We start from the raw sequence: 23102 nt of genomic DNA, 5'->3' as shown, positions 1-23102 counted from the left end.
AATTGACCTGACATGAGTTTAATCACTGTTGAGAGTGAAGAGTCCTTCTTCATCATTAGGCTGATGATATAGCAAGTGAATAAATCATGTTTCACATTGTCATATGTCATAGTTCTCATAGATAATCTAGAGTGGAATCAACAGGAACTTGGCACATACAGAAATACTCACAAGAGTCAGAACAGAGTCACATGACCTGTGTTGTGTAACATACAGACCAATAGATGCACACATACGTCACAGTTCACACAGTCTTACTGCTGACTTTAAAGCATTAAGATTATTGTAACATTAGTTTGTGTGTGTGCACATGATCATGTATAAGCATATATGCAGACAAGTGTGTGTATGTTTGTGTAACTGGACAGAAGGGGACGGCTTCAGGTCAGTCCATTTAAAATTCTTTCTTAACATAAAGGTTCAAGTTCATTAAACTTAATATCAAATAAAATATAATAATTTGAAAAAAAAAATGAAAAAAAAAAATATCTACAGAAACATCATGTGCAACAATGTACATTTTGGTTCTAAGGCAATAATTGTTCCTCCACAACACTAGTGCTGTCAATGCTGTGAGTATTTTGTCAATGTTCTTTCTGTGTTGATGAGCAACATTATTTCAACGCTGCCTCTCCATTGCACCAACGCATTCACTGAATGGCTGGAGCATTGCCTCGTGGGACCTGTCGTGTTTTTGAGACACTGAATAGCACCGTAAGAATTCCCTTCAACAGCGACTTTAGTTTTGTTTTGTCAAGCAGGGAAAACTTGTCATTGGGAATATAGCAACAGAGAACATTCCCTTGCTCTGTGAGTTTTTTCAGCTTCATTGGTACTGCTCATGAGTTCATTTCCATGATTGGAGAACACAGTTCCATACAGTCTTTCTGTGTTAAGTGCATATAAAGCGCACAGGGTTAAGGTGGTTGTAGTCAGTTGTCATAGCTGTAACAGACATCTTATGCAAGGTTTTATAACATCATTTCCTGTGCACATCATGTTCACTGTGGAGGAGTTACTGGAAGAGTGAGAAAACCTCTGGTTTCTTCAGCAGAGAATATCCTATCAGTTCCCTCTCTCACACACGCACAAAACAATTCAAACAACTTTATATGGTTTCTGCAACTCATAAGAAGGTCCAGATGGAATCTGCAGACTTTTTCACATTTTAAGAAAAAAAAAATGTATGTAAATCTGCAGAATAAATTGTGTGAAATGAAACACTCTTACTGATAGCTGAAAGCATTATCAAATAATGCAAAGTGTGAACACACAAGGCATGGGGCAACTTTGTAGAGTAAATGTAACAGGGATGCAGATTCCTTGTGGGCCTGCTCATGAACAAAGCACAAGACATTGGGTCTCATTCACTTAAAACTGCAGGGATTATTTTGTATTTGTAAGCAAAGGAAAACTTCTCACAATTGTTTCCACCTAATTTATGTAAGCACATGAATTTGTTCATAACTGAGAATTTTTAAATGAGTGTGGCGAGGTTATTTGCATAAAACACATCAAATCCATCTCCATGCAAGGACTTTCCGCACAGCCTTTTCTTTGCAGTCTTATGTCACTTAAAAGCAGAAAGATCCTAGAGCAATGCCAAGTGTGCCATCTTCAAAACCATTTCAAACACAATCGACACTCAGCTGTACATACATGTATCTGCATTGTTATACAAGGAAAACTCTCAGCTTCAGCTATAATGCTGCTTTTCATGGTATATGATGAAATCTATTAAAGATTAAACATCTGTTCATAACATTTCATCCTAACACGATTTTAAGGCCACCCAGAGCATGTGATTTACGCACAACAAATCTTAGTGTGAAAGTTATTGTTGAATCATGATATTTGTGCAGATTTCACGCACAAATTCATGTGCATGCACGCTTTGTGAATAAGACCCACTGTCATGTAGTTCTAACCACTTGAGTCAAATTATGTTTGTCACAGCGTAAACAATGGGCTACATGTATGTAAGGAAGCTTATTGTTAAATAGGGCTACATATTTACTTTTGCACTTCTGAAAATGGGTTTTGCCATAAAGCTAACAGAATAATTGTAAAATTACAACCACATGAATTTAAAAACATTTGAATGAGTTCAGGCTGGTATTTGAAGGCCTCTCTCTCTTTCTCTCAAACACACACATCCACATACACATACACACATAGTTTAGTTGAGGTACAGTGTGGTGTGGCATCAGCAGCCAAACTGTCCATGCTGTCCAGAGCAATATGCACACACACACACACACACACACACACTAGCAGTTTCTTGTTGTCTTATTGTCATTGTCTCTTAGTTTCAGTGTTCAACTCTATATATGACTGGCTTATCTGAAAAATGGAGAGCCAACAACATTTTTGTGTATGAGTGTGTGTTTTTTTTTCCAGTGGGCGGAGCTATCCTACACATAAGAGCAGCTGATTGGTGTTTAGGGTCAACATGGCATGACTTCCACAGTGGCTGAATATAAAGAGGCAAATCCAATGCAGGAAACATATCACGGCAGGGTTTCTGATTGATATAAATCAATCTTAATAGTTTTCAGGAGTCTGTTTGTCCTTGTTGTAACATTTTGTCTCTCTGGAGTCTCTTTTACCTCTTGGGGAGATGTTACTTGCGTGTGTGTAGCGCCTCCTGAAACTTTGTGCTAATGTAGCGGATATGGAAGCCTTTCTTACTGATTGTGTCATCAGAGTGGAAATGAATCAACACGGCATCGCCAGCAGAGTAAAGCTCCTCATGAGGCTGAAGAGAGAGAGAGGGGTTAGTTGAAGACATATAGGAAGCTTTATGATATAAGACAACAGTAAAAACTAAACTCAACAGTATCACACAACAGTATAAACTCTTAAACTCAACAGTATCACAGATGCACAAACTGCTCATACCCCAGATCCACAAAAGCGTCCGAGTTTGTGCGCTCCAGTGTCGAAGCCATCGTAAAGTTCGATGTAGTCGTACCCGCAGTCGGCCTCCTCCTCTACCTCAAAGGTGGTGAAGGTGAGCTCGAGGCCGTAACCTGACTCTGCCGTTATAAGCCACTCGCAATCACTGTGGCCGGGGTAGTTATTATCCCCAAACTGAGCATGAGAATACAGGTTCTTCTGCCATGCTTCTGCTTTCAGCCTACCGCCACATTCTATACACAAAGAAACACACATATACTGTCTGTTGATCATCACTGATTTACTAAAACCCGTCATCCTATTAGAAACAGTTCTGTTCACTTAAACTAATGTTACCGGTAGTAATAACTGACAAATATATCTCTTCTCTTCTCAGCTGACTATAATGAGCAACAATAACCAGGGTGGCGAAGCTTAGCGACAAGTCAAATGAGAAAAGGAAACACTTGAGGGACTCTAGTCAACATGCAATGCAGTAATGATCCACTAGAGGGGTCTGTTAAACTGTCAGCATGACATGAGAATTGCTTGTATGAACACTTGAATCACATCTGATCTAATACATGCAAATAATCAAAATACACACCGTTACATCAGACACAGAAGAGACAGGGTAGTTACCAGTGGAATGAGTGGCCTGAAAGCCTTTCCTTTGCACTGAGGCATCAGAGATGAAACGCAGGTACATCTTGTTGCCTGTGGAAATGAGCGGTTCTGGAATCTTACTGCCACACAGACGGCTCAGGATAGGCATCTTGTCCGAATCGCCGTCAAAGGCCTCCAGGTGATCATATGCGCATTCTTGGTGCTGCTCAATCTCAAACTCATTAAAAGACTAGCGATACAAAAACACAACAGAGGAAAAAATATTAGGAGAAAATAATTTTGCAGCAGTCACAGACATTAATTCTTGCCAATCAACTGTAAGAAAAGGAGATCTCTCTTCTTTGACCTCCTCAGCTAGAAGTTGGACACATTAAGGAGCAGATAAACATGTTTGGCTGTGACTAGGACAAGCCAATTTTCATTGCAGCGGCTATAGGAATTAAAATCTCCAGTTTCAGTTAGAAGAGACAATAACATTTTTATAGAGGCCTTGTTTGTTTCATGTACACTAGCATGACTAAATAAAAAGCAGCTAAGTTTAAATAAACTGAATAAAGGTTTTAAATGCAATACAATACTGAAACATTATTGAAATGATTCACTGCTGTTCAAAAGTTTAGGGTCATTCAATTAAAAAATAAAAATAAATACTTTTATTCAGCAAGGATTCAAATAAATTGATCAAAAATGACAGAAAAGGCTTGTATTGCTACAAAAAAAAAAAACTTTCTATTCATCAAAGAATCTTGAAAGATGCATCACTGTTTCCACAAAAAATATCAAGCAACACAAATGCACTTTGGCAAAATATTTAATAAACATGCAAGGATCAGAATATGTGAATTCTGCATACATCTGTAGAGCTTTCTGTGGGAATAGGTTCCTTGTGGGACTAAACCGAAAATCACTGCTTAAGGGCGTTGCCAATATAGCCACTGAGTGAACTGGCTTGCCTTTACAAAACTTCAAACTGTGTTGTGTTGGAGCATCTGCAAATCCACCGCATGAGTTTGAATTACATGTTTTAAAGTTGTACCTTTAGTGTTTACAACATTATAATTATGTAAAAAGCCAGCTGTTACGGCTACACAGAGAGAGGAATAAAAGCATGAGCGTGGTGATAAAGTTACTCTACAAATGTATAATGAGAACTTCAAACGTTAATTGATATATTGATTCCATTAGTTGATATATTAATTCTAATGGAATCAATCCCCAAAACACTTCTACCTCATCCAAACAAACAATAAAGTTCTCCTTTTTGTGACTTCACTTACTTTCTGACAAGGGCCATTTAGAATCGCTTTAGGTCTAATCAGACGACTCAGAAGTCAGATCCAGAGAACAGTGGGAGACACTGAGGTCACCCTCTAAACCCCTGCCATAGCTGTCTGCTAACAAGTTTGTTAATATGTTCAAACCTGTGAATTGAAATATGAGCAAACAGGCACTGCTCAAGCTTTATTAATGCACTTTACTCAATGTCTTGCTTTTCTTGTATCTTCTGCATGCTTGTGAGACTTTGTACTGTCTATGTAATATAGGAGAGAGGGGTTTGGGTGCATGTGTAAATGTTTGCATGGTGGTGTGTTTGGTTGCTTAAAAGGAGATTATACGTGTGTTTATGTGTGATGTGAGATTATCTGCCTTTGAACATGAGAGTAGGATTACATGTGTGTTTGTGTCTCTGCTCGTATGCTGCTTGTTTTTACCAAGAGTAAAGTTTAAGGAGATGTTTGTGTGTAATGTAAACATTGTTTAACAGATGCAAACCTATAGCACAAAATTATATAAAGACTCACAATCTTGACCCGGTGGCCTGGGGTTGCGGTGATGTCCCATGTGCACTCCTTCCTGCTGGGGTATTTGTCAGGCCAGTTCGGACTGCTGATGGTTCCACTTGTGCTGTGAATCTTGTGCTCACACTCAGCTGACAAACAAGTATGGGGTGAAGAGGGTAAAGATCATTAGAAATAGTGATGCAGCACAATAATAACACGTGAGTGATACAGTTTAGATAACAATAACCCATGAGTGCATCCAGGAAAAGTTTCTCTTTTTTGCGTTTGCGTTTACAAAGTATAATGTTATAAAAATGTTATAAAAAATAATGAAAATAAAAAACTAGGTAGATTTATGGTGTTAATAACTGTGGAAACATGTCATCACAATCTGTGAAAAGGATCCGCTTTAGGTCAGTACACTTATGTCACAGAAGCGTTTGTCCAAGTGAAGAGTAGCAACTCATACTTTGAACTTTGCCCTGGTTGTGAGGTGTGCACATCACAGAAAGACTATTACAGAATGCTTAACCTTTAGAATGTTTACCTGGGCTCATGGGTTTACCTGAGACTCACCTTTCCAATAAGCTAGATTAGATCTATTTTACAAGAGACTAGCTTTCTTTAACTTATCCTCACTCATCCTACTAGAAAATGTTCAAAATATTATTTTGGAATTTTTGGCCAAATGTGTGTTTACAGGTGTGAGTACTGTATTTGTGTGTGTGTGTGTGTGTGAGAGAGAGAGTGTGTGTGTGTGTGTGTGTGTGTGTGTGTGTGCATGTTTATGTGGTTTATGAGGACACAAATTTGTATAATGACATGGGTATGACAGAGGTATTACAATATGAAGGTGGTTTATGAGGACACTGCCTATGTCCCCGTAATTCAAAAGGCTTAAAAAACATACTAAATGGTGTTTTTTTTGACAATCTAAAAATGCACAAAGTTTCCTGTGAGGGCTAAGTTTAGGTGTAGGGTTGGTGTAGGGCAATAGCACAGTTTGTTCAGTATAAAAACCATTACGCCTATGGAGAGTCCCCATAAACCACAAAAAACAACGTGTGTGTGTAAGTGTGTGTGTGTGTGTGTGTGTGTGTGTGCACAAGGACAAGTGATTACAGCTAGATCCACACTGTCAATAAACCTGCTGTGACCCTGAGGAACCAGGTCAGACAAACATTTTCACCAAAACCCTCCTGTATATATGCGTGTTAGAATGGGTGTGCAACTCTCTTGCTAAGTGTTATCTAATTTGAATGACTGAGAACAATCTGACTTGCTTTCTCTGTCTCCACATACAGAAGAGACCAAAGTCTGAGACCACTAGTGAAAATGCTTGTATTTTGCATTACACATTATAAATTGTGAAAGGTTGAACTGATTAATGTACATGACTTTATTTGATTGAGCACTGTTTCTACACTGTACGGATCGTACTTGTCTTTAAACATTTAGTTTTTATGTCACTCATATTCATTTAATTTATGCAACTTTAATTTCTTTTTAATTAATTAATTAATTAATTAATTTTATAAGCTTTTTATTGTATAGCTTTTTAATTTTATGAACCTTTTTGTAATGTTAAACTATCCTTGCCTTATGTTTTAATGACAGTACAACTTAAACTATATGAATTGCTTTAATGGAAGCGTTTGACCATTTGTACAAAAGAGTCCACATGGTCAATGACACAAATGTGGTTATTTAATTAGTGACCTAGATGTTCTGAACTCTAAATGATGTTTCTTGACTTTATATCATAATGTTATTTTATTTTATTATTAAATTTTAAAACTTTGTATTTGTTTCCAGGTTTAAATAAAAAATAAAAAAAATCAATGTGGTACCAGGCTTTTGGACCCCACTGTATCATGTACAGTATTACCACTATCACAATACACACACACACACACACACACACGAGCATTAAGTCTGGTTAAGCCTCTATTCTTCCCTCTCAAAATCAGGTCAGTGTGCATTAGTGAACAAAAATTAGTGAACACACACACACATGCACACATGCTTCTCAGATACTATGGCTCCTTCAAATGCTATCATTTGTATGAGTTTGAACGTGAATACTTAAAGGGATACAGTGGTTCACCCAAAAATTGGGTCAAAGTTGTTCCAAACCTGTATGAATGTCTTTGTTCTGCCGAACACAAAGGAAGATATTCTGAAGAATGTTCTGGGGCACCATTGACTTCCATAGTATTTTTTTCCCCCCCCCTTTGTGTTCGGCAGAACAAAGAAATTCATACAGGTTTGGAACTACCTGAAGGTGAGTAAATGATGACAGAAGTTTCATTTTTGGGTGAACTATCCCTTTAAGGTGACTTGAAAAGTGTTATTTGTGTGCTTCTAGGTCATTTATCCTCTAAGTGTGTTATCAGCCCATAGGCTATCTGTGTTGCTCTCCCTCTCTGTAGTTTCATTGGACTAAACTTAAAATCATTAATTTTACAGTACCATCATTAAAGGCACCATAAACCAGACAGCCCTTGACTACTGATATTCTTGTGCAAATACACTAGTAATACTTATACAGGCAACTAGTAAAACTTGTCTATTGTTACTACTGAGAGACTTTTAAAAGATACACATCTTGCGCACACACATGCACAAAGGAAAATGAAAACAGAAGCAGGATTATGACTTTGAAGCTTTGTGATACTCCAGATGTTTAAAATCAGAATCAGTGAGCTAGTCTTGAAGAGACAGTAAAGACTGAGTGAGTGAGGGAGCGAGTGAGTATTATTGTATGTGTGTGTGTATTCCAGGATGCCGCTGGTTTAACTTCTTGACCCTGACTCTGGAGCTTAAAGGGTAATATCTCTATCATCCTCTCCTTAGGTCTAGCTGTTTTTCTTTTCAAAGAGAAACACACACACACTGCTTTAAAGCTTCCAAAGCCCACAAAAATGTTAAAAGGCCTGCAGGGCAGAGCTGCACTGGAGGTTGACAGTGCTTGTATGAAAGGCAAGGTTTAGTGGGAGACACTGTTTAACTATAACAGACCATCTAAATGCTTCAACATGTTCGAAGATCTGGAGGACAACTGTTTTACAGTTTACTTTAACGCTTTAAGTTCAGTCACCTCATTCACTGTATTTATATATGCAGCTCTACCTATCAAGTCCACAAACACAGTTTAATCATACAATTATTAAATGTTTTTAAAAGTTTAGTCTGTTCTCATTTTATCTGCCCTCACTCTTTGACTCTATAAACAATGTTGTTGTTTTTTTGCTTCTATGCCTTTAAGACCCCCGTGTAAACGGCCTCTTCGGATGTGAAATAATCAACTATGCTTTGTTGAGCACTATAAGTTTCTTATCGGCTCCAGTGTAGTTTTATTTATACAATAACTGCTCCATTCTTCATAACAAAATTACTTCAAAGCCTGTTAAGGTCCGATTGAAATGGAAAAAAACATTCTATAGTTAAATCTTAATTGTAACTCAGATTTAAAAGACAAAATAGAGACAAAAAGAGAAAACCTGCCAGAAGGCCAGCACAAAAATGACATTACTCTGCATCTTAAATGCTGAGAAGAAAGTTGCATTAGTTTTTTTTGTTGTTGTTGTTTGTGGGTTTTGCTGTTCCTCAGCAGAATATAGTATAAAATCAACATGCTTACACATGCTAGAAGCGCCACCGCCCGATGTCTACCCTCACTTATCCTTTTCTAGCCACTATTATTCTTTTGCGAGTGCCTGTACATACCTTCCTTGCAGTCGTGTTTGTTCTCATGAAGAGTAAAGCCGTTGCGGCACTGGCACACATAGCTGCCAATAGTGTTGATACACTCATGCTGGCATCCACCGTTATCCTTTGAACATTCATCTTTATCTGTAACAAAAAGAGAAGAGAGCGATGAATTGTTAGTTCATCTGAAACAGAAGGAAGATATGAGATCCAACCAAATTCTTTGATTGAGACATTTTGGAATCTGCATGATGAATTCTGACATCTGGAGTCTGATTCTGTTATTTATTTTTCTGTTAAGAGCAATTACAGCGAGTGATTGAGGTCACATGCCTGTATAAGTTCATGAGCCAAAAGAGAAGGCAGAAAATCTTGAAAAGGACAGTGAAAAAAGACAAAAGATTCATAGGTCAATTTTTTATCTGTGATATTTCACCATAAAAACCTGTATCTTCTTCTGTAACCAGCCACAATCCATTTAGCCACATGCTAAATGAACTGAAACGGAGAAATACCAAATTTAAATAAAGCCATTTTTCTAGCACACATTCATTTTATGTAAATTAGGCTCATTATAGATGCATTTATTATAGATGTACCATTATCTGATTTGCATAATTCCTGCAGTTAATTGGGCACAAAAACAACACTCTTCCAAATTAACCAAGAAATCATTGGGCACAACTGCCCCCTTTTCCCCTTTTAAAACAAAGGAGGCAGGAGAAAATCATACTGTATGTTGTTGGAGAAGCGCTAAGTGATTAAGAAAAAGTGATAGAATATTTAGTCTGTGTGCTTGATAAATGTAAATTAAATGTGTCACTTAATGGCTGAAAGTTCAGAAACAGTTCATGATTCTTTATGTTGTTTTTTTTCCCATTGTGCATCTCTACGCCCCCAGTGTCCCATGAGTCAGAAGCCTCATGAAAGCTGTTATTTCCGTGGAAGTCTCAGGTTTAGCTAATTATCACATTTCAATCACTGCTCAAAACCACCAGCATATTTATCATACAAACCCAATGAATGACAGATGGAGAGAGCTAAAGAGACCCGAGTCTTTGTGGGTCACCACACATTTTTCATAATTAATGCTGTTTTCAAAGCATGTCTTTAACCATTTCCCACTATGTTAGTGTGCAGATGATACAGTGCACCCCATTCTTATTTTTCCTAAAAAAAAAAAGAATGCCACAGCTGAGGAGATAAGAGGAATTAAGTGTGCCTCATAAAAATCAACCCTACTCCAAAAAAAATTATTTTAAAGTCCAGTGCATCAAAATTTTGCTTTCTTTACTGTGCATATAGAAGAAATGAATCAGCTCTTTCACTGTTTCCAGTTCAGCGCTCTCATTCGGCTCAGTACACACTCATACAGATTAGGAGTGTGTGGGAGAGCTCTGGGGACCTCCCTACGTCTGCCACCACTGGACCAGCAAAAATCCAACCTCAGGGACTTCCAGACAATGAGAGTGACGCTATTATAACTCATTGAGAGTTGAGCTTATTCTTTCTCTCACCTATAGACAGTGTTACTCATTCACTATGTGCATCTGCTAAATGTTCATTTGTGCAGTACAAATACAACCAGAAGATCCAAATATAAACAGATAAATCATAAAACTGCAGATCCTGCTTGTGCTTCAGCTTAAGCACAATAAATTATGAGATTTTTCTATCAAAAAAACTAGCCATTTGGGAAAATGTTTGCGTCTTGTGCCTTCGGGTTTATTGTTATTAGATTAAGTGACACGTGGGGTTTTGGAAAGAGGTTGTGTGGTCACGAGGGCAAAAGCACCTTTATATTTAGAATGTGATATTAATCCTACTATAATTCAAAATAATAAATAAAATGTTGCTATCCCCTTGTCAAAGAGATGATCTAGTTTTAATCACAATTATGTTGTTTATCTGGTTCATCTTCTGGAATCAGAAAATCAATTTTTCTCTTTGTACCTCTGCCAACCAATTTGAATCTTCTCATATCTTCTGGATATCATGGGTGTGAGATTATGAAATAATAATAAAAACAGGGATTCACTGCACGGGGGAGGAAATGTTCACAACTGATGTGTTTGTTTCATGAAATTGACTGGACTATTTACTTCTGATCTATTATCAGCAGATATGAAAAACATATTTATACACAAAATACTTTTTCTTTTCCTTTCTCTTGTATATAGTGCTTATGAGTATTATGACATTTATAATACTGTCATATGAATCTTCTACATATATTGCTTGTGTTTCGTTTATTACTAGTTTGTGAGCTCTTTAGACAAAAAAACTGAATCATGTTAAGTGTAGGATAAAAAATAATATTTAACCATTTCAATCTTATTATCATGCAAGTTCAACAAATGGGACATTTGTTGCCACAGAGACAGAGCCCCAGTTTCCAAGAAGATGAATGGATTCTTAAAGGCACCTCAGATGTGAAATCCATTGCGAAAAAATCAATCAGGGGAGAGAAGACTGTACCTGAAACGTGCCTTGACATGATGCCCAATAAAATCTAGCACATCATTATCAATGTCCTGGCAGGACAAAAATATAAAGAGTCTGTCTGTGGAAGAGAATGCCCTGATAAAGTTTCAGTGCACTCTTCATTTTACCCCAAAACATCTATAATTCACATTTACAAGGGACATTCACGCAGCCAAACAGAATAAAATCATAACTATGCTTAAATCCAGATTCCAGTGTTTGGATTAATGCTTTTGTACAGCCTGAACGTTTCTAACCAAACCCACAGAACTTCTCATGATATAGTCGTGTGAGAAAGCGAGGGGGTGTTTCACCTCGGTAAATGTTTGAAAAGCTTTCAAAATTTACATTATGAAATTCATATATACAAGCGAGCTTGTGTAGAGGTGTCAAAACATAGCTAAAGACCTCCAAATCTCCATTTCAAATGAAAAGTGCTGGCACGGTGGTCTTACCGGAGAAGAAATGAGCTTTGAAGCCTTTCTTGGAGACTGTGTTGTCGGATTTGAACTCGATTCGCATGTTGTTGTACTGGGAGGTGATAACCTCAGGAACCTCCGTACCGCAGTATTTCCCATGAAGCTTCGAGTCAGATGACAAACCGCTCCGCACTTCAGCATAGTCGTACTTGCACACCTGCACAAATAAAATATGATAAACATCCATCTTTCTGTCTGTCTGTTTATGTATCTACCTACACAAACAATAACACACCCATATATGCACACACACAGTTAGAGATTCTCACCTCATTTCCCTCTAGTTCAAAGGTTTCAAACTGCATGGATATGCGGTACTGAGTGGGAGCCACCACTTGCCACACACAGTTCTTATTGGGAGGGTATTCCTTAGGCCAACCTGGGGTAGTTATTGTGCCATTCAACTTAGTCAGCAAGCCACCACATGCAGCTGAAAGAGAAAAAGAATGAGAACCAGTGTTATTTTAGTATCACAGATGCTATTAAAGTTTTTATTCATATGTTGAATTAGATTTATTTTTATATTTTCTCTTTTCATTTTAATTTTAGTAAAAATAAATTTTAAATTTGGGTGTTTTTGTCATTTTGTTAGTTTTTGTTTTTATTTTAGTTAGTGTTGGTTATGTATCTATATGGTGTTTAACAATTTGTAATTATGTTTTAGTATTAGTTATTTTAGTATATCAAAATAAAGTAAATGAAAATAAGAAATGGTGCCTTGGTAACTAGCTTTTTATATTTTATTTTATTTTATTTCAGTTAAGATTTTATTTCAGTTTATTTTAGGTAAGGTAAAAAAATGATTTTTTTATATGATTTTCATTTTAGTTTACTATAATAACCCTTGTGAGAACAAAGCTTTAAAAACACAACAGTGAAAGATTCTCTGGCAGTATACAGACTAATATGCATTAAAATAAATAGCCACTATAGAACAGTTTTTGTGTTATATTTTAGAATAACCACAACACATCGTACTTTATTAATGACAGAAATTTCTGGGCAGAGTGAGTGTTGACTAAGTGCTGTTTGTGCTTGTTGTTTTCCTGTTGACTGCGGATGTTTTCCTGAACCATTCAGTTTGGCTTGAGTATCCGCTGAGCATGTTTGAGTCAGGCAGACGGAAGCACCTGTGTGCAGTGTATTCACACACAAACATTCTCTTACCTTCACAGCTCTTCTTGTCAGGGGCCAGTTCGTATCCAGGATCACAGGCACATTTGAAGCTTCCTAATGTGTTAACACATCTCTGTTCGCAGCCCCCATTATCTGGCTTCAGACACTCGTCTTCCTCTGATTTAATAACACGGACACAGAGTAACATCAGATGAACGGGCAAGAGCCAACTCATCAGCATCTGATAGCATTATTTTGTTACATGTATGTGTACCTTTGAAGAAGTTTGCCGCAAAGCCTGCTTTATTAACTGTCCCATCAGAGACAAATTTCATCCAGAGGGTGTTAGAGTTGGAACGGATATCTTCAGGTTTATCATAGCCACAGAATCGACCAATCAGAGGGCTGTTCTCAGTTAGTCCATCTCTAACTTCTAGGTAGTCATATGCACAGCTGTCATGCCTCTCGATCTGCTCAAAGACAGGCACAATACAGTATGTGTTAATGCATTACCATGTCTATGGCACCTTAGGTGTTAGTGCAGAAGAAACAATCCAATATAAACAGGATCTCAGGTGTCTCTGTGTATATTATATGCCAGGCTCTCAGGTCTGGTACACGTCCTGCTCTTTATAGACTGCATGTGTGCAAAAGAAAGTGTGAATATGTGTATGCAAAGGCAGAGAGCATGTTTTCATTCCCTCGGAACAATTCGACACCTTTGACCTACTGACACACACAATGGTTTGCATACATACTTACGGTATGACTTGTAACAACATTCTGACATTTTAAGGTAAACAATCAAGCATGCCTGTCTTTCGGACTCATTTACCAGCAGTCTTGTAGGAAATTCAACTTGACAAAGATGTGTGTCTATTTGTGCATGTATATCATAAACATTAACATATGTTTAACTTTAAACAGCACACATGTAAATAGCAACAACTATCCTCAGAATGAAAAAGACAAGGGAAAAGTAGAAAAAGGAAAGAGGAAGGCTAAAGTGAAAACAGAATGTAACTGGAAATAAATAAAGATACAGCCAAAAGAGAGGAGACAACCTCACCTCAAAGACCTGAAAACTCAAGCCCACACTGTAGCCCTCAGACACTGTGATCCTCCACACACATTCCTTAGATGGACGGTAGTCATCTGGATAGTTTGGAGACTGAATCTGTCCAGAGTCCTTACTGATCTCCCCTCCACATATTGCTGCCAGACACATAGTAAAGAAAGAGAGAGAATTTAGACTTTTACTTTGTCATCAGAAATATTTATGCCGTTTTCAATGTGTCTAAAACCATACTATTCCATAATAATAATGCCTAGTCGTTTGTTAAAGCAGGCTTTCGACTGTGTATCGCTGAGCATATTGCACTTGATTAACAAAGGTTTATGTACAGATTTGTGTCCATTAGATTTTAAGTATGCTGTTGTGTCACCTCAGCTTAAATGGCCTAATTTGGCCCCAGATGAGATGAAGAACTACAGACCTATCTCACAGTTGCCTTTTGTATCGAAAAGTTTCGAAAAAGTGGTTTTGCAGCGACTACTTGCATTTTTAAATGAAAATTCTATTTTAGAATATTGTTTCAATCTGGGTTTAAGGTGGCTCACAGTACAGAGTCGGCACTATTGAAAGTTTTCAACGATATCTTTTTAGCGCTAGATAAGGGAGACTGTGTTATTTTAGTACTATTGGATCTTAGTGCGGCTTTCGACATGATAGATCATGAAATTCTCATCTCTCGCCTTGAAAATCTGGTAGGCCTGAAAGGCATGGTCTTGAAATGGTTTTGATCTTTTCTAAGCGACAGATATTTCGCAGTTAATTATGGGGATGCAATTTCAAAGAAAAGACTGCTTCTATAGGGGGTCCCACAGGGATCAATTCTCTCTCCTACACTGTTTTCTTTATATCTCCTCCCCTTAAGTAGCATTTTTAGAAAGCATGGAGTATCATTCCATTGCTTTGCCGATGACACCCAACTCTACTTGCCACTAAAACGAACACCCAGTGAAATCTCTGGTTTCCCTTTCAGCGTGTTTAAACGATATAAAAAATTGGATGGCAAAAAACGTCTTAATGTTAAATGAAGAAATGACTGAGGTCATTGTTTTTGGCCAGCCAAAATATTCTACTAAATCCCTTTTAGACTTAAGCCCATTGGCACCATATTTTAAAACATTGGTAAGAGATTTAGGTTTTCAAATTGATGATCATTTAAAAATGGAAAAGCATATAAATTCCATGGTATGTGCTTGCTTTCATAATCTTCCCCTTTTAGCTAAAACCAAATCTTTTTTTTTCAAATGCCGACTTCGAAAGAGTTATTCATACATTTGTCCTATCACGTCTGTATTTTTGTCATTCGCTGTATGGAGGCATCTCCGCCGCATCCTTGGCTCGATTACAATCAGTTCAGAATGCGGCGGCGAGGCTTCTAAAAAGGGTAAAGAACTTGTGCAAACTTGTGCTGGCTCTCTGTTTGTTTTAGAGTTAAATATAAGATTTAAATTTTTGTATATAAATCATTAAACAACGTTTTACCTCGCAAACCTCTTGACACCTTATAACCTCCCTAGAGCCTTGCGCTCAGAAAACTATAAACTTCTGGTAGTGCCTATGACAATTCGTCATCAAAATGGCGATAGAGCTTTTTTCAGTAATGGGGCCGAGATTTTGGAATGAGTTGCCGCTACATATGAGGTCTGCTAAATCTCTTTCAATGTTTAAGAAACTTCTGAAAGCTCACTTTGGGGTGGCAGCTTATGTGAGTTAAATTACATAGTAGGCTATACTGTATGTGATTATTAGATTGTCTATATGTGTGTGATGGTGTTTTGGTTGTTTGCTTTTATGTAAAGCACTGTGGGTAACCCCTGGGGTTCTTTTAGTAGTGCTCTATAAATAAATAAACCAAACCAAACAAATAATATTTTAATTTTATTTATTAAAACCATATTGTACTGCTTAATGCTGGTTTAGACCCATCATAAATCAGAAAAGAAAGAAGGAATTTCTTTTTTTGGGGATTCTGCAAAAAAGACCAGGTGTTATGGGTACAAACTTTCTCCACATGCCTACACTTGTATTCTGAGTGTGATTCATTGGCCAAAAAAAACACAAAGCTGTTTTTTTCTCTCCAAACTTTCTATGGACATCATAATAATTTTGTTATCTTTTGTTATCTTTTGGGCACGATAGATGTGTAGTGAAAATCTGATATTGAGACAGCCCTAACTCACACACCTTCATAGACTGCTGCGAATCCCTTTCCAACCCAGTTGCTGCTACTGCGGAATTCAATCCACATCCGACTGTCGGTAGAGACCAACACTTCTGGAATTTTATCACCACAGAACCGACCTGCACAGACACACACACACACACACACACACACACAATAAATAATAGTGCCCTATAAGCATGCATTGCATTGGTAAGACATATTATTGCTTAATATATTCCATATTATTCCTGATGAGTCCACAAGCATGTATGTACCCAGCAATGGCGCTTTCCTCCAGTATCCGTCACGAACCTCAATGTAGTCATACCAGCACAGGCTGCTCTTGTAGAGGTCCATAGTGGTGAAGTTTAACACTATCTGAAATAGGCAGCACACATGCCGATGTCATATACATCAAACTTCACACATTAGCTCAGCGTTTCTTTATCTACAACCTCGTAGTCAAGACAATTACAGGAAGAAATGGATTAAAAATACCATTTACCAGATACAGATAAATGTGGAACAGCTCAGTACAATGAACCTTTGTAAAGTTACGCACTTAACACACAGAAGTGTCGTACCTTCTCCCCAGGTGTGACGGAGATTCTCCATACACAGTGTGTATATGATGGGTATCCATTAGGATATCCTGGAGATGAAAAATTCCCCACTGAGTCCTGCAGTGTTTCACCACATGCTGGATAGAGAGCAATACAATAACATAATGAGTATATGTGAAAATTCCATTCCATTTATTATAAAAAAAAAAAAAACTTGAGTGTGTAACCTTATTTAGTTGTTAAGTTAGTAACCTCTTTGAAAGATTCAGCGTATGATTCGTTAGACTGATTAAAACAGATTATATGACCAATTCATTGAAAGAACCAACTCAACAGTCACTCACTCATGAATTGGACTACACTGGTGGACGTGCAATATGTTTGTTTTTTCATGCAGCCGGGAAGACAACACAATAGAAAGATGTTCACAACTTGGCTAAAAATTCTTGTATCGTAGCACTGTATAGTCAGCAGTGGCGGAGCACCACCGCTAAATAGCAGTGCAGGAAACAGATACACACATGCACAATGAAGTAACAAAGACCTATTGACTGTTCTAATGAGATCTCAGCAGCCAAACAATTCAGGATAGGAGAGCAGATTCTCTGTTAAAGAGAAGCCAAATCATCTGCTAACATTTGCCAAATGTTCCTCCCAATTAGCGATGTAGCGGTTGGCCAAACATTTGTCTTAGGGGCCTCTGTTTTTCATCACAGCTCATTGGACTGTGATTGCGTATGGAGGTGCTTTTGGGTGTCAATTTCAAGGAAATATAAAGACATAGAAACACAACAATCCGATGCAGAGTTGTGCGGCAGATAAGCTGTTATCTTTGGCTTGGGTGGAGACAGTCACCCCTATTTCAGACTAAACTTTGACTCACAACCTGTATGTAACAGCAGAGACAGGAACTTTGGACATACAACAGTAGTTTCCAAAACTTACACTGAAAATTATCTCATCATTTACTTTATTATTACTTTATTATTTACATAATTGATCATATCACCATGTCAATTCATTTTTCTTTTTTACCCAAAACATAAAAGCAGATGTTGGGCATAATGTCCAAGCTGCATTTTCCATACAAAGAAAGTAAATGGTGATTTATATAGTCAGGAACCAAAAAGTAATTTGGGCTACTTTCATAAAACTTTTATTATCCTTTTGTCTGTATGTCTTTCTTGAATAATTTTCCCTCCACCTACCTTGAAGGGAAAAAACAGACCTTTTTTGTGTTTCACAAAAAAATGGCTGGAGTGTGGAAAGGCTGGGTACACTACTCCTTTTTGGCAAACTGTCTAATAAAAGTTTTGTCACAGACAGTAAATATTGTGGAAGAGAGAGAGTTTTGTCTTTGTATGTGAAGTAGGCCATGCGTCACACATTTACACACACACACACACACCCTCACTAGTAGTGCATGAACTCAAAACAATACAGCAGTAAAATAACACACTTATATACCACTCACATGGACACACACACACAGACACATAGGCAGTAAAGTGAGAGGGTCTTATAAATGCACTTTGTCCCTAAAATGTCAGGGTGACCCTCTTTTCTTTCCTGAGTGAAAAGCACATCCATCCATCCACTGACCCACTTCTCCTATGTAGGGTTGCAATTTAGTGTCTCCAATGCACCTACTCCAAATGTCTTTGGATTGTAGGAGAAACCAGAACATCCGGAGGAACCCACGCCAACATGGAGAACATGCAATCTACACAAAGGAAGGTCTTCTAGCTTAGCTGGGACTTAAACCAGGAATATGCTTGCTGTAAGGTGACAGTTCTACCCACTGAGCCACTGTAAGAAGCTCGTGTGCATCATAAAACTGAGAAAAACAAATGATCTCATGCAAGCTGACACTATATTGGCTAGAAACAATTATCTGCACATAAAGTGAGGTCATCTTCCTGCAGTTAACACCCTTGGTTTCCTTCATTTAAATTTTCACTCGCTCTCTCATACACACTCACACACACTGTAGTCCTACCTGCACATCTGTATAGCTTCTTGGCTTGGGATATATCTCCTTTGCTGAGTCTAGTTCTCTGACCGATAGCAGGCCTGACGCCATTCTCATCACGAGAGGGAAGAATCGTGTCCAAAAACATTCCTCTACAGAAGAGAAAGTCAAAAAGGAGAACATAAATATTTGTATAGAAAGTTCTGAATTAAATTAATGGGTGTGAAATTCCTAGTGTGTGACAGAAGTCTTACCTGGAGAAAGTGTTTCTGGCATAATGCATGATGCTGTCAAAATCATAAGGCTCACCAAGAGAGTTGACATCCCCTGGTTCCATTTTAATGAAGTTATACTCCTGACCTGAGTGTGCACAGATACACTCATATTAAAACAAATAGGCTACTTTTACAAATCCAGCATTTAGAATTGATTTACTAACAGGTGTGACTCTCGAATTTATTTGTACATGCAGCTTGTATATGGTCTGCATGTACAAATAACTGGAGTCAAGTCTTTTCTATTCTTGTGATAGCCATGATTAATACCACCACACCAATGACTAAATTACGTACCAAAGGTGGTGATTTCAATAACACAGAAAATTCTTAATATAACTGAGACAATGTAAGTTAAACACTAGTACAAAGCTCTTCATCAAAAAAAAAAAAAGTACTTTTAATGGGTGGAGAAAGTCATGAAAATTTAGGGAAATCATTTTGCTTATTGGTTATCAATGTTGTTTATTAAAAAAAAAAAAAGTTGTTAAAAAGTGTTTGTTAAAATGCTGTATTTATGAACAAAGACTGAATCCATATTATGCAGCTGTGTGAATGCAGTCATATTGAACTTGAGTAGTTACCTGTTGGGGTACAAAGATTTGAGTCATGGGTCATGCAGTACCTGGCTGGATGTTGTCCCGAATGATGGTCACATGATCATCACGGTCAGGTCGTGTGTGCTCGTGCCAAAAGCCAATTACATGTCCAAGTTCGTGAACGACAATGCCAAACTTGTCACAGTTCTTCCCAATGGATATTGCCTGGGGACCATTGCCACGTCGGCCGACGTAAGAGCAACACCTTGACAACCAATAAATAAAACGTTAAAAGTCTGTAATTATTGAAATGTCAGCATCTTGTTGGCTCACCCCACTCTTGAATAAATCAGATTCTGATTATGTCCCAGAAGTGTCAATGTTTGTAATGAGGGGGGTGATGGGAGGTAAGCTGAACTAACGCTTAGTTGTTTGGGGTAACGTAGTTTAGTGTGGGTTGAACAGGGGATAGTGTGAAATGATGAGAGCTGATTAACGGTAATTAGGGTGACTTGGGGTTAGCATTTTAGATTCTTGCTGTGTTGTTTCCTTAACGACAAATAAGCACACAATGTTCACCTCTGACCGAGTGCCAGTGCAATGAATCGCAGGAGAGAGACAGAGGAAAGAGAAAGAAACAGGTGGGTCTTTAATTAAGTGCCAAAAGACGGTCTAAAGCAGTGGTTTTGCTTAAGAACCCAGATTTTAAAATTGTTTTTTTCCCCCCTTGCTATCCATGACCCTCAGAACAGACCTGCAACCCATTTGTAGGTTTCATGACTCACCAGTTAAGAACCATTTGTCTGAAGTATTGATGCAATATTGTGAGAAAAATAATCGATTGTGCCAGCAAAGTGCTATTCAAGTTGCTCTGTATTGTATGTGTTTGTGCTGCATTAAGCAGGTGAGAATATTTGGCACATTAAGGTGAATTGTTTCACTAGCTGGTGTTTGTACAAGCACGCAAATCCGATTATTATTAACAGAAATATTGCCAGCAGCCTCACAAATCTGCTGACTCTAAAGTTTGTGCTCTGGTCAGCTATGTTTCCATATGCAGATCAGTTACTGTATTTGATGTGCTGTTCATTTTGATTCTCTCAATTGTTTTTCTGAATAACTATAGCATGTTGGCACTTGCGCTGTATGGAATGAGCTGTCCAATCAAAGTTTAGCGTTTCAGTGTGCGGTGGTTGAGGATTTTGTGATTTCAGAGATTTATGTTGGCCCAAAGGTCCTGTTTCCAACTGATATTAAGTTGCATTTTTGTGATTCGATTACAAGCAGTCAGTTCTTAAGAGATGGGGATGGTAGAGCCTTGGTGAAATCCGAACACAATCTTAATGCAAGGTGGAAACAGGGCCAAAGTAAGGTCAAACCTGTGAAGTCAGAGTTCGAGGAATCCAGATGGAATCTCAATAGTCCACCATTAAGCATGTCTCAGACACTCAAACACACCCACAAACAAAGCAGTAATCTCGATTCCACTCGCTCACTATTTATAACTTGGATTAGAACACCTTAATCCCTCATTTACCTCACACATGAACACAGAGAGATAGTCAAACAAATAAAAGGAAACACTCAAAATAAAATACATTCACCAAACTACATTATAAAAGAGACAATAATATTTAGCTAAAACAAAAATGTACCTATTTTCTGTAATTCTGCTTTGGGAACCATTTGTCTTATAAAATTAACAAATTCAGTTGAGTAGAACTGAACTGAATTGAACTTTTTAACTATTTCCAGATATCCTTATACGTAATGGATATTTGTGCAAAAGAATCAGACATCAACCCTTTCTCATAATACAAACATACACACATGGGCCCAAGCTATGTGCCAAATGCTCAAAAAGCACATAGAGTCGAGTAGAAGGTTAACACTCAGTGCTTGTATTGGTCTGTCAGCAGGTTTATATCTGAATGACGTCTGCTGATTACAACAGATATGACTGCACTGAGATGGATAATATTATGTAATGCTCTCGCTACCTCGCTCCCCTCCACTCTAATCTAGCCTTGTCCTTCTGTCAATGGTCATTCTGCCTATTTCTCTGTAATCTGTCTGGATCTGCCTCATTATTTCACCTCACCTTCCATCAGCATCATTACTACAGAGACATTTAACATCCTCAGTTTCCTCTTCATTCTAGTTCCACAACATTAATAGACTGATAACACTTCTATTAGTTGTTAAAAACATTCTTATCAGGTGTTGTGTCATATTAAACAATGTTATATGCGATCAAATAATCAATTAAAAGCCAAGTTTTCAGATACGAACAATCACCAACAATGTTTATCTAGACTTATGCGATTTCCGCCTTCCCTTCTCCCTCTCTCTTCCTTGTTAACACACTGTTAGGATTCCATTCCTAAGAACAATGGGCGGTTTGCTCACCGTGGTAACAGGGAAGGAAGGAAAGCCAGGCCGATTGTAGTCATCTCAGTCAAACTCTCGCTCCCTCGCTCTCGCAAACACACACATACCTTTGTTTTAAACACACTTTACAGGATACACTCATAACAATGCGAGCTGAGTATCTGAGTGTGTTCCTTAATGACCACAGCGTTTCATTCAATATTTCTTACATTCAATACATCTAAACTACTAATGGAGCCAAGAGGTAAAGAATCTCTAATTTAGATAGTACCCCAACAAAGTGTTTTATACCCCAGCAAAGTGGAATTGGCAGCTAACCTTGAAGTGTTTCATGCATCATTGCATGCATCAATGCATCAATCATTCACAATAAGATCTATAACAGGGTTCCTCAATAGGCGGCCCGCGGACCGAGAGAAAAATGTTTGGTCCACGCTAGTTTCAAATAATGTGGCATGAAAATTCAAACACAGCATCAGAAAGCGACATTAACTTACATCGTGTCTACACTGGACGCGAGCGGCGCGGCACAACAAAATACAATAGAACTTATTATAATCAGTATATGCTGTCTAAACTGGATGCGGCGAAGCGCTGCGTGACAAATCCCCGACAATAAACTGCTGACTCGTTCTATTTATAACGTACTAACACAAAGTTCAAATGATTTGCAATGCTTTGTCGCGTCCAGTGTAGATACTATGTGACAGCAAAAATATGGCAAGTGTGAATAAAGAAAAGTGGACACGGAAAATAGATGATTCAAATGTGAATGGACTAAACAGTTTTGAGTGAGTGAGTGAGTGAGTGAGTGAGTGAGTGAGTGAGTGAGTGAGTGAGTGAGTGATACCTTCTTTGTTATGGATGTTGGTTCGCAGTGAGTTCACAGTTTTAACGTAAGTTTGGTAAAATATCTATTGTTGCTTTCACTATGGCTATAAACCTCACGCAAAATAATATTCAGACTCACATTAGACACATTTAACATTGAATAAAGCACATAATCATTACCTGAGATTATCACTGTCAT

The 23102-nt window shown here is 37.8% G+C and overlaps 1 protein-coding gene across 1 annotated transcript in view; it reads right to left on the bottom strand.

The window, feature by feature from the left end:
- LOC306873705 (dorsal-ventral patterning tolloid-like protein 1) overlaps positions 1-23102 on the bottom strand; it is a 46312-nt gene continuing 23210 nt past the window's right edge. Inside the window, exons 6-21 of the mRNA XM_079423176.1 lie at positions 19768-19946; positions 19122-19227; positions 18895-19019; positions 16917-17032; positions 16608-16710; positions 16353-16469; positions 14166-14311; positions 13371-13566; positions 13148-13273; positions 12250-12410; positions 11957-12137; positions 9036-9161; positions 5328-5455; positions 3541-3754; positions 2902-3152; positions 1-2758 (exon numbers count right to left, since the gene is read on the bottom strand). Of these exons, the coding sequence (XP_079279302.1) occupies positions 2624-2758; positions 2902-3152; positions 3541-3754; positions 5328-5455; positions 9036-9161; positions 11957-12137; positions 12250-12410; positions 13148-13273; positions 13371-13566; positions 14166-14311; positions 16353-16469; positions 16608-16710; positions 16917-17032; positions 18895-19019; positions 19122-19227; positions 19768-19946 (2410 nt within the window). The 3' untranslated portion in view covers positions 1-2623. The remainder of the gene's footprint in view (positions 2759-2901; positions 3153-3540; positions 3755-5327; positions 5456-9035; positions 9162-11956; positions 12138-12249; positions 12411-13147; positions 13274-13370; positions 13567-14165; positions 14312-16352; positions 16470-16607; positions 16711-16916; positions 17033-18894; positions 19020-19121; positions 19228-19767; positions 19947-23102) is intronic.

The sequence above is a fragment of the Barbus barbus genome, assembly GCF_936440315.1.
Source record: "Barbus barbus genome assembly, chromosome: 8".
NCBI classification, from domain to species: domain Eukaryota; kingdom Metazoa; phylum Chordata; class Actinopteri; order Cypriniformes; family Cyprinidae; genus Barbus; species Barbus barbus.
Note: the sequence above shows the minus strand (reverse complement) of the source record. Positions and strands in the feature narration are given on the sequence as shown.